The sequence below is a fragment of the Rhincodon typus genome, chromosome 37, assembly GCF_021869965.1.
Source record: "Rhincodon typus isolate 14 chromosome 37, sRhiTyp1.1, whole genome shotgun sequence".
NCBI lineage: Eukaryota > Metazoa > Chordata > Chondrichthyes > Orectolobiformes > Rhincodontidae > Rhincodon > Rhincodon typus.
The window spans coordinates 4,075,663-4,088,018 of NC_063368.1; the positions used below are offsets into that span (position 1 = coordinate 4,075,663).

Sequence of the window (12,356 nt, forward strand, 5' to 3'; positions counted from 1 at the left end):
AATCACATTAACAACTAAGTAATTAAATTAGAGATGCTAGGCTAGAGGATATGTTGTGGAATGTGGAAGTGGTGGATTGTATTGTGGTTCATCTGTAACCAAATCTGTAGCTTGGTTGCTTGAGGAACTCTGGCTCAGAACTTCAAACACTGCGACATATCAGGGAGGGGGAAAGTTACCTGGATGCTTACTTCAGGAGACAGTCACACCCATTAGATTAACTACCTTGAATTCGTTCACTGGTCAGGGACAGGAGGGAGTGACTACCACTGAGACAGGTAGAGGGATCTAGGAGAGAGTGCTGAGGGAGCCTGAGCCCTTGAGTTTGTCTAACACATTTGAGATTCTTGCTCCCTGTATGGATGAGAGTGAGGTTGGAGGGAGGGTGAGCTAACTGACCATGGTACAAAGGTATAGAGAGCCATTCAAGACAGGGGAGAAAAGATAAATGTGGTTGTAATCAGGGATAGTATTGTCAAGGGACTAGAAACTGTTCTGCGGCCAGGGTTGAGAGTCCCAAAAGGCTGCGTAGCCTACCTGTTGCATAGCTTCGAGATATCTCTTCTGGGCCTGCACAGGAAGGAGAAGTGAGAAGGGAAAGATTCAGTTGCTGTGGTCCATGGAGGTACCAATGACATAGATAGAAAGAGGAAAGAGGTTCTTCTGAAGGAATATGAGCAGACAGGGGCTAAATTAAAAAGCAGAACCAGAAAGGTAATAATCTCTGAATTACTACCTGAGCCACAAGCAAATTGACACAGGGTCAACAAAATTAAAGAGGTAAATGTGTGGCTCAAAGATTTTGTGTGGGTAAAACGGGTTCAAATTCATGGAACATTGGCACCAGTACTGAATAGGAGGGAGCTGTTCCAATGGGACAGACTCCACCTGAATCATGCTGGAACCAGAGATGTGGTGAATCACATAACTAGGGTGTGGATAGGGCTTTAAATTAACTGGTGGGGGGTTGGGGGTTCAGTGCTTGGAAAATTAGGGAAAAAGTTAAAGTGGGAGGACTCCTTAGAAGTTCTTAAAGTTTCCAGAATACATAATAGAACACAGTGTATGGGAAGGGTCAAGAATCTAACTTCAGGCACAGCAGATAAGGGGTCAACTATGAAGAGGGGGTCAGTCAATGCAGAACTGAAGGTGTTGTACTATGCACATAATATACAAAACAAGGTAAATGAGCTTGCAGCACGATTCAAACTGGCAGATTTGATGTTGTGGGTACCACAGAGATGTGGCTGCAAGGGAATCAGGGCTGAGACCTAAATATCCAAGGATACACAACTTATTGAAAGGTCAGGCAGATGGACAGAGGAGGCAGGGTTGCCTTGTTAGTAAGAAATGAAATTAAATTGATAGCAAGAAGTGAAATAGAGTTAGAAGAAATAGAATTTGTGTGGCTATAATTGAGGAACACGAAGGAATAAAGACCTTAATGGGAGTTGCGTATGTGCCTCCTAGTAGTAGTCACGACGTGGGGAAGTAAATAAATCAGGAGACAGAAAACGCATGTAAGGAAGGCACTATTACAATAATCATGCGGGACTTCAATATGCAGGTGGACTGGCAAAATTAGGTTGGTAGTGGATCTCAAGAAAAGGAATTTATGGAATGTCTATGAGATGCTTTTGGAGCAGCTTGTGGTAAAGCCCACTAGGGAACAGGCAATTCTGGATCTGGTGATGTGTAATGAGACAAACTTGATTAGGAAGTTTAAGGTGAAGGAACCCCCTAGTGGGTGGTGAACATAAAATGACAGAATTCATCCTGCAGTTTGAGAGGGAATCTCAAGCTGGAATCAGATGTAACAGTATTACAATGGAGTAAAGGTAACTGCAAAGACATGAGAGAGTAGCTGGCCAGAGTTGTTTGGGAAGGGAGCCTAACAGGAAGATAGTAGAGCAGCAATTTCCAGGAGTAATTTGGGAGGCACAGCAAATGTTCATCCCAAGGAAGAAGTAACACACTAAGGAGAGGATGAGGCAACCATGGTTGACAAGGGAAGTCAGGGACAGCATAACAATAAAAGAAAAAGCATACAATATGGTGAAGATTAGTTGGCAGCCAGGACATTGCGAAGGTTTCATACCACAAGACCTCCCACCTTATGCACCTTAAGTCATACATCATCTCATATATTTCCAACCCTAAAGTGCCCTATCGAGTCCCCAGCAGAACAGCCCACCCACTGTGCAATGAACCTTCAGTTGTTTTTAACCCCATGCTAGCCATGACAAATTGTGCACAACAAGGTACAGATCATTGATGAAACTACAACTGTGAACAATGTCATAGAAAGAGCAAGTCATAATTTTGTAGCATCTTTCACAGCTTTGGAATGTCCCAAAATTCTTTGCTACCAATCCAGTGCTTTCAAAATGTAGCTACTATTATGAGTTGGAAACACAGTAGGCAGTTTGCACATGGCACGATCTCGCAAACACCAAAGTAATAATGACCCACCTAAATGTTTTGTAATGATGATTTTTAAGGGATACTGCTCAGACCACCTTCAAAGAGTGTCCTGGAAACAATTCAGAGGGAAGATGCCAGTTTAATGTCTAATCAGAATGATGGTGCCTCCAACAAGAGTATTCTCAATATTACAGAGATAGTAGGAACTGCCAATGCTGGAGAATCTGAGATAACAAGGTGTAGAGCTGGATGAACACAGCAGGCCAAGCAGCATCAGAGGAGCAGGAAAGCTGACGTTTCCGGTCTTCATTTTCTGAAGAAGGGTCTCGACCCAAAACGTCAGCTTTCCTGCTTCTCTGATGCTGCTAGGCCTGCTGTATTCATCCAGCTCTACTCTCAATATTATTCTGGATGAGTACATTGGAATTTTAATTAAAGCCCCTGGAGTGGGATTTGAAACCACAGCCTTCTCTCGTCACTAAGAATGCTTCCCACTGAGCTCTGACTCAGGAATATATCAGCAAATGGCAGCATCAATTAACACAGGAGATTTAGTCAGCAACTCAAAATGTCCATCAATGTATGCATAGATAATATAGTATGCGGTAGTTCGAGGCAGTCCAGGCTTACAATTGCAGCATTTCAAGCCCTGTAGTAAATTTTGATAATGTAAATTTACACTAAAAAAGCAGGTATTGGGAGATAAGAGGAATTGTTTTACTCAAAGTCACTGGGATTTGGAATGAACTGCCTGATGTGTAGCAGAAGCACATTTAATGGTAACTTTCAAAAAGTCAAAAATCACACACCACATTATAGTCCACAGATTTATTTGAAAACACAAGCTTTCGGAGCCTCACTCCTTCTTCAGGCCTTGTCCACCCCAGTCCAAAACCAGCACCTCCATAACATAAATTTCAAAAGGGAATTGACTGGATGAACTCTTCAAGGAGAAAACTTTTTAAGGCTATGGAGAAACAGGAGAAGTGGGGTTAATCTGATAGCTCTTTCAAAGACCTGACACAAGAATGATAGGCTGAGTGGCCTCTTCTGTGCCAGAGGACTCTTATTAGGTTTATTGGTTTACATCTGTAATTGGGGTGGTTGTCTTATGAGGAAAGGTCAGACAGGCTATGTTTGTATCTGCTGTAGTTCAGAAGAGTAAGAGGCAACTTAATTTTTAAAAAATAAGATTCTGAGGATCTCAACAAGATGAATTTGGAATATTTCCACATGTGGGAGAATCTAGAACTAGGAGTCACTGTTTTTAAAAGTGTTGCCCATTTAAAACAGAAATGAGGAGAAAATGTTTCTCACACAGGACTTGGAGTCTTTGGAATGTCTTCTTTAAAAGGTGAGTCCTTGAATATTTTTAAAGGCAGAGGCAGATTGATTCCTGATAGACAAGGAGGTGAAAGATTACCAGGGGAAGGTGGTGGTACAGCAGGCCTGAGTGGCCTATTTCAGTTCCTAATTTGTTTGTTCATATGAAAATGGGTCAAATTTCAAGCTTCATTGAATGCAGCAAGGCATGGCAGTCAGCATACATCACAAACTTCCTGTTTGTTTAGTTTCACCGAAAAAAGTGTAGCACTTTTTCCCCAGCTAATGTTCAAAGTTTTCCCCAATCAGACACCTTAGATTTCTTTGTGGCTTTCATTTGAAACAATACCTGAAACATTCTGCATGGATTTCATTTCTTGTACAAACTCTTCAATCAAGTTACAGCCAAAATTGTGCTCACAATCATGAAGATTTCATGGTTTTCGATTTGGTTTCCTCAAATCTTCCAAGAATTTTATAAATCAATCACTTTTTGAAGTACTGACCTTTGTAGAGGAACAAGATCTTAGAGTTAATTAAAGATTTGGGAAGGTGAAGGTTTTCGTCACACAACTGACAGGGTTGAACAGCCTAGAGGTTTCAAAAACAGAAGTTGCTAGAAAAGCTCAGCAGGTCTGGCAGCATCTATGAAGAAAAATCAGAGTTAACGTTTCAGGTCTGGTAACCTTTCTTTGGACCTGAAACGTTAACTCTGATTTCTCTTCACAGATGCTGCCAGACCTGCTGAGCTTTTCCAGCAACTTCTGTTTTTGTTTCTGATTTACAGCATCCACAGTTCTTTTGGTTTCTGTACTGTTAGAGGTTTCCATGATTACAAAAAAAACTTCATGGACATGTTATTTCCACTTACTCAGATGGCAACAACAGAAGAGTTGCATTTACATGGTGCCTTCCATGTTATTAAATGTCCCAAAGTGCACAGCAGCCAATAAACTACTTCTGAAATGTTGCCCTTGTTTTACAACAGGGATGGGAGCAACCAACTTGGGCACAGCTAGATCTCACAAACATTTATTATTGTAATAGCCAGATAACCCACTATTTCCAGTGATAACAGTTGAGGGACAAATTTGGCCAGGATGCTGGCGACAGTTTCACCCACTTCTTCAGGTACAATCAGGATATCATTACGTCACTCTCAGAGGACAGGTGAGCCTCAGCTTACCACGTTATCAGAAAGTTGGCAGCTCTGATGGTGCAGCACTTTTTCAGTACTACATTGGAGTGTCAGTTCGCATTTTCAGTCTGGGCTTGAACTTCTCCTTCAGAGGCAAAAACAGTGGGACTGATTTGGATGTGAGGGCACTGGAACTAATTTGTACATGAGGGAACTGGGACTGATTCATAGGCTCATTCGGAGGCAAGGGCACTGGAAATGATTCAGTTTCAAGGGCACTGGTACCAATTTGGACACAAGGACTGATTCAGAGATGAGGGAACTGTGACTGAGTTAGATGTACAGGCACTGTGGCTGATTAGCGGCAAGGGCATTGGGGCTGATTCAGAGGCAAAGACAGTGGGACTGATTCAGGGGTGAGAGCACTGGGCACACTTCAGAGGCAAGGGCACTGGGACTGATTCAGGGGTGAGAGCACTGGGCACACTTCAGAGGCGAGAGCACTGGGCACACTTCAGAGGCAAGAGCACTGGGAATGATTCAGGGGTGAGAGCACTGGGCACACTTCAGAGGCGAGGGCACTGGGAATGATTCGGGGTGAGAGCACTGGGCACACTTCAGAGGCAAGGGCACTGGGAATGATTCAGAGGCAAGTGCACTCAGATTGATTCAAAGGTGAGGGCACAGGGACCAATTCAGAAGTGACAGCACTGGGATTGATTCAGAGTTGGAAGCACGGGGGCTGATTCAGAGGCGAGGGCACTGGGACTGATTCAGAGGCTAGGGCACTGGGGCTGATTCTGAGGCTAGCACACTAGGACTGAGTTAGAGGTGAGGGTACTGGGGCTGATTCTGAGGCTGAATCTGAGTATGGGAGTTGGCCAACCTGTCTGTGCTAAACCTTTGACACCACTAAATAATTAGCCGTATTCCCTTTTGCTCATTACCTCCATATTCCCCTGTCCCCATTTTCCCTTTCAAGTTCAAGAACAAAAACAGAAGTTTTTCAAGAGTCACCAGACCAAAATGTTAACTCTGATTTTTCTTCACAGATGCTGCCTGACATGCTGAGCTTTTCAAGCAACTTCTGTTTTTGTTCCTGATTTACAGTATTCGCAGTTCTTTCGGTTTTTACTCCCTTTCAGGTTCCCTGTCCTATTTTGAAAATTTCTGCACTAAAAGTCTGCATTACCCTCCAAACGTTTTAGGCTCCACCCCCGCACCCCTCCAAATATTTATACCGATTGTTAAAATATAAAACGGAATATAAAATGCTGAGAGAACTCTGGCAGCATCGATGGAGAGAATAACAGAATTAACATTTCCAGTCCTATGATTATTCTTCGGGACGAGAAAATGGGAATCATTCCCTAGGTTGTTTGCCCAACTCGAATCGTGGCTGTTCCGGGGCCCCGGACCTCCTCAGCTCGGGCATGACACATAGAAAGCCAGAATAAGATGCTCCTATACAAATACGCTGGTTCTCTTAAAACAAAAATCACTGGGTGTACATTTACAGCTCATCCAGCTACAAGGGTGTGACTACTGAAAATAAGAGGAGACCGGGTGGAGAGGGAGCAACAGAGCAAGAAAGAAGATTCGATATGCGAGAGAAAAATAATAAGAAAATGAGTGAGAAAGGAACGATTGAGTAACAGAGGAAGAAGTTATGGGGTTGGGGGGTTGGAAGAGAAGGCATGAAAACACCGGGACAAAGAGAAAATAATAGGCAGGGGGAATCCAGAAAGAAATGATTATAAAGCAAAAATGCAGGAGAAGCAAACTGTACACATGTAACCAGCGTTTGAAAAGATAATAGAGTTGAGAGACAGTGTGTGTAACCGGCTTCCAAACATACGCAGTAACAGACATTGACCCTTGGTGATATAAAGTTTTCACTTCTGAAAGGTGATACAATTCGGAAGAACAGTTTAAACGCTCTTGCTGCGAATAACACTGGATATTGCTTCGAAATATCTTGAATATTCTGTGAAATCGGACACAACTTATTGTGCGTGTTTTTTTTCGAAAAAAATAAGACCCAGAACGCAGTAAAATCCAAATAAACACATCCTCAACGCACACGTTTCAAACGTGCAAAACAAAAAGTGGTTTTCATGGAAACGTTCGTATTTTCTTCAATCGTCAGTCTCTCAGTTTCACCGGTTGATTTTTGGAACGATCTTGCTTCGTTATCAAACTATTGACTCCCATCACATAACTGCTGAAGGGGCCAAGTTTGTTCCTTTAACGGTTAGCATGAAAGCCGGGGTCTTCTTGTGTGACACAGTCACACAATCCAAGATGGCGATTCAAGACTGCCTTAACCATTTTAGGTCGTACACTTCGGTTTTCTTGCAACCTCAACACTAACACACATCTGTTTCACATGCAATGCAACTTCGCACTTCACTAATGGGACTTGTCGAAATAAACTTGTTCAATTTGCAAACGTTCATTCTGCTGGTTACACTGCTGGTGCACAAACCTGCCACATTCGTGTAAACAAAGTTGCATCTGTCCATGCACTGACTCTGAAATCCTAAATGCAACTCTTTGTCTGCAATAGGTGGTAACTGGGAGGGGAAAAGCCACCGGGTGCGGACCAAAGCCTGAAATTGGCGTCTCCTGCGGTGCATCGACTTGCACAACAGACCCCTGGATCTCTTGCTCCCACCCTTTTACAATCTGCTGCAATTAGCAGACTGTCAGATGCACTGGATTACAACAAAAGCAACTTTACATTAGAAGACCTACTTCCAGTAATCAAAGCACAAAGTGCAACGCAGTATTAAAATAAAAACAGACAATATGCGTCCTGGAATAATTCTTGGAAAGCTGTAATTAAACATAGACACAAACATAAAATATAATCGGAGCTTTTTTTTGGAGATGTGATGTTTAAGCAGAGAAGCAAACATAAAACACCTATATGTAACAAAGGGCTTGAATTATCTTCCTTTTGGTTATGGGAAATGCAGCGGATTAAACACAAAGCAAACATAAATATCCTTTATATATATAAAATAAGTCTTTTTTGGAGTTATTGGAAGGGGTATTTAATCCATATGCAAACATAAACATACCTAATATATGAGAACTTGAAGTATGATATTTTGAGTTGCTGAAAGGGGTTTTAAAGTTACAAATGTACACAGCCTTTATTTTTAAAAAAGTTTTTTTTTAGGGTTGGTATAAAAAACGTGGACAGGTGAATAAAAATAGATGCAAACGTAATTACCCCAAGTCTATATTAAAGAGACAACGTGAATTCTCTGAGTGGCTCCTGCTGTAAATAGGTGAGGATGCCTGTGCTATCAGAGAGTTTGACAGAGCAAGGTTACTCAAACTCCGCTACAAAGTTGCCCAGATCCTAACCAAACTGTGAAGGGGGGTGTCCTTTCAGGGGGGGAGGGATGGCAGGGACTCCCCTTGCACTTTGCACAAGTTGGAAACTCGCTGAAAATTAATGGGGAATAAAAGTGTCAGGAGACGTCACGGAGTCAATGGCGGAGCCGGCCACTTTTCCTGTGTTAGTTGCCGAAATGTGGGGCTGGATTGCGGGCATGCCCGGTGCCCACAGCCTCCCGGCTCCCCGTCATGCCCCTGGCCTGGGCTCTCCCCCAGGCAGGAGGCCGGTCCCGGAGTGCCTCCGGCACCCGACCGCGCCGCTACACCGCCCCAACTCGCGATTTTCCTCGGCACCTGCCGCCTCCTGTCGCCGTCCGGGGGCTCTCACTCCTCCGTCCGGCTTCCCCGAGCTCTCCCCGCCGGTCTGCCGCCGAGCTCGGGGTACCGACTTTCCCCCGGGCCGGTCCAGGCCAACGGCGGGCGCTTGGCAAGGCCCCGGGCCGGCGTTTTGTGCCGCTAAAGAAACACAGATGGCGGGCAGGGTTCGCCATTTCTGCGCGGCCCGGAGCTGCCAGCAGCTGGTGTTCTCACTCAGGTCCGCACCGAGCTTATAAACACCCAGCCGGAGCTCAGAACAGGAGCTGCTACACACAAGGAAGGAGCTGAGTGTGTCAGGAGCATAGCTACTGCACACACATACACACACACAGATATACACACACTGGGGCTGCCAACTGCCTCCTGTTCCCACCAAGAACTGAAAAAAGAAACTTCCAGGCTCACCAAACATGACCGAGAACTCCACTCCGGCTCCCCCCAAAGCCAAGCGTGCCAAGGCAGCCAAGAAGACCCTGGACCATCCGAAGTACACGGACATGATCGTATCTGCCATCCAGGCATTGAACAGCCGCTCTGGTGTCTCCCGCCAAGCCATCCAGAAGTACATCAGCAGCAAATACCAGGTGGGTGACAACGCCAACTTGCAGATCAAGCTAGCGCTCAAGAAACTGGTGCACAACCAGGTTGTCAAGCAGACCAAGGGCCTTGGCGCCTCAGGCTCCTTCCGGCTAGCTAAAAACGAGGAACCAAAGAAGGCAGTAAAGAAGGTGGCCAAGGCACCGAAGAAGAGCCCAGCTGCCCGCAAAGCACCAGTGGCCCGCAAGGCAGCCAAGCCAGCAGCCAAGGCGAAGAAGGCAAAAGTGGAAAAAAAGAAAGCCAAAATGCCAAAAAAGAAGGCCGCCACGCCCAAAAAGACCAAGAAAGCAAAACCAGCAAAAGCCAAAGCCAGGACCAAGGTGAAGAAAACAAGTGTGCCGAAACCGAAAGGAAAAAAAGCCAAGAAGTGATTCTGATCAGAACATGTAAACGTGGACTGCTTTTGATTTTCAGTTTAATTCTATGGAAACTTTGTGTACATACAGTTTAAGAAAAGATTTTTTTTAAATTTAATAAGGACACTTTTTATTTTGTCAGCAGCTCTTTGTGTCTTATGTTTAAAAAGATATGGACGCAGTAATCATCTGAAAATAGTTACATTGGGACTGTGGACAAGAAATGTAAATGTTGGACGTTGCCGTGGTTAACCTTTGCTCTAGACCTATTCCGTCTTGTCTTACTGCCCTGGTGAGGAGTGGGCAGGGCATGCATGAGTGTGGGTGTGTATTTACAGTACTTCCAATCCCAAAGGAAGGGCGTAAATTCACAGACAATTGCTGAGCAAAGACAGCCCCCACTAATGGACAACATTACAGCAGTCCATTGCATTGTTCAGCATTTATTTTCCAAATACTTTACTCAAGTGAATTTGTTTTAGACTTTTAAAGCAGGCTGGAACTGTGCTGCTAGTTTCTAAGAAAACGTAAATGTGAATGATATTATAGAAAAGTGCAGAGTCAATATTTTGAGAGCTTTCCCTCTCAAAAACAAATTCTCTGTTTGAATGTTAAGAAATCATTGTGTCGACAGAGAGCCAGAGTTGGTTCATAAAGCTGTGTAGTTAACCAGTTTCTTATTTAACTTAACTTAGTAAAAGGGGTCTTGCAAGATGCAGTTACCAGGGCACAATTCCCCCACTCACCACATTTATATTTGAAGAGATGGCATAAGAGAAACATTCTGCAAAATGCAGAGGCAGGCCATTTAGTGACTGCTTGCAATGGCAAAACAATTTCACACTGTCCCGACATCCCAGCGTGGTAACTGTTTCCATATACTAGGCTGTGTTTAGATCCTTACGAGCTTTGCTGGCCTGAAATGATATTTGGGTGTTTTATAGAGGGTTTTCAAGGTAGAGTAGTACTTATGTTTATTTTGAGATAGAAATTGCAATAATCATGCAATTCCGAAAGTTAATGATAAAAAAACCATAGAAAATTAGAACTAAACAGTTTAGTTTAACTTGGCCAAAGAAAAATGGAAATTCCTAACTGAAAGGCACTCACTTATAATGTGGCTCCAACAATGTGATTTGTATGTGTTCTTTGCACAAATTCACTGTACTTTAATCATTAGGATTTTCTCCCCATACAAGCAATTCATATTTATCATTAATGATGTCTAGTTTATTCCATGGTTTACTTATTAGGACATTCCTTCTCAAACAGTCGTGTGCTGTTTCTTGTTAAACTCTGCTTTAAATTTTTAAATACACTTGTTTTAATTGACAAATAATCAAACTTCATATCTAATTGTTTGATGGCATGGTGTTTATTTTTTAGCTGAATCTATCTGAAGACTGACTGTAATTCATAAGCTGTCATCCTGTCAGTGTAAATGGTTGGCCACGTGGACAATATTGTATTGTGTTGTTTACAGGGTGCCCTGTACCTTCGTATGTTTATAATAAATAAAGCTATGTCTTGATTTGGAAGAGACTGCCTGTTACAAATCGATGTCTCCTGCAGTGGGTGGAAACGAGAGAAATAAGGGGCTTGTGATCATCAGGATCTAGGGGAGGGGTGGGTTTTTCTACTAAGAGCCAACATTGACTCAATGGGCTGAATGGACACGATGTGCCAGAAAAAGTCTGTAAATTGCTCTTTCACAGCTCCTAGCAAATGTAGAAACGTGCGAGATGTCCAAGTGTACACCATGGATATTATAAATAAATGACTTGTTTATTAAAAAAACATCATGAAGACTCAATTGTGCCGATGTTACAAATAAACAAGTAGTTATAATCTACAACCTGTAGACAATCATTGAAATGAAAAAAAAAGGTAATAAAAGGATTACATTGTTATAAATATTACAGTATAGAAACTATTTCAATATGTTGCATAATGCAGGTCTCCTTAATTTACGGAATAAAAATGAAAAGTCTACAAACTGTATTTTGTATTAAAGTCTATGGCTTATCTGTTGTCAATCTGAGCTCATTAAATTCTCTTACTATTTACATATAAGAGTTTTACAAAGTAGGACTGTCTTGTATTCAAATCATTTTGTATCCTTTTGTGAAACTGAGTCTTTTGTTCTTAATTCTGTGGCACGTTTACTTTCATGGGGTTGTGACAAGTGTGAGGGTGGGGGAGATTAAAGGTGGGGTTTAGGTTGAGTTTGACTCCTTGATGGCATTTCCATCAAAAGTTAGAAAGGCACATGACACAGTGCAGCAAAGGAACAAGGCTTTCAGCCCAATAAGTCTCTGATGTGGTGTTCGTGTTCCACGTAAACTTCCCCATACCCTATCTGCACATCTTTTCAGTGCTTTCACCCTCAAGTACTTACATAGCTTTCTCTTAAAATGTCAGCTGTGGCTCAGTGAGTAGCATTACCAAGTTGTCCAGTTGTGTTTTCATAGCCCACTCCACAACACTGAAACGTAGACTTGAGCACAAAAACCTTAGCTGACATTCCTGTGAAGTACCGAAGGAGGGCTGCATTATTGGCAGTGCCAGCTCTCAGATGAGGTGTTAAACTTAGGTCCTGATTACCCTAACAGAGAGAAGAAAAAACTTCTGCGGCCATAATTTTGAAGAAGGGCAGGGGAAATTTCCCTTGGTCTCCTGGTCAATACGTACTTCACATACAAACATAACAAGAACAAATTATCTGGTCATCGTCACGTTTTTTGTGGGAGTTTGCTGTTGGCTACCGTGTATCCTACATTCTAAGTGTG

General features: G+C 42.9%; 1 protein-coding gene across 1 annotated transcript; it reads left to right on the forward strand.

The window, feature by feature from the left end:
* Positions 1-8,830: 8,830 nt before the first annotated feature.
* LOC109919122 (histone H1.0) lies at positions 8,831-11,105 on the forward strand. The gene has a single exon (XM_020519095.2). It carries the CDS (start codon positions 9,025-9,027, stop codon positions 9,580-9,582), a length of 558 nt encoding a protein of 185 aa, XP_020374684.2. The 5' UTR covers positions 8,831-9,024; the 3' UTR covers positions 9,583-11,105.
* Positions 11,106-12,356: the final 1,251 nt, after the last annotated feature.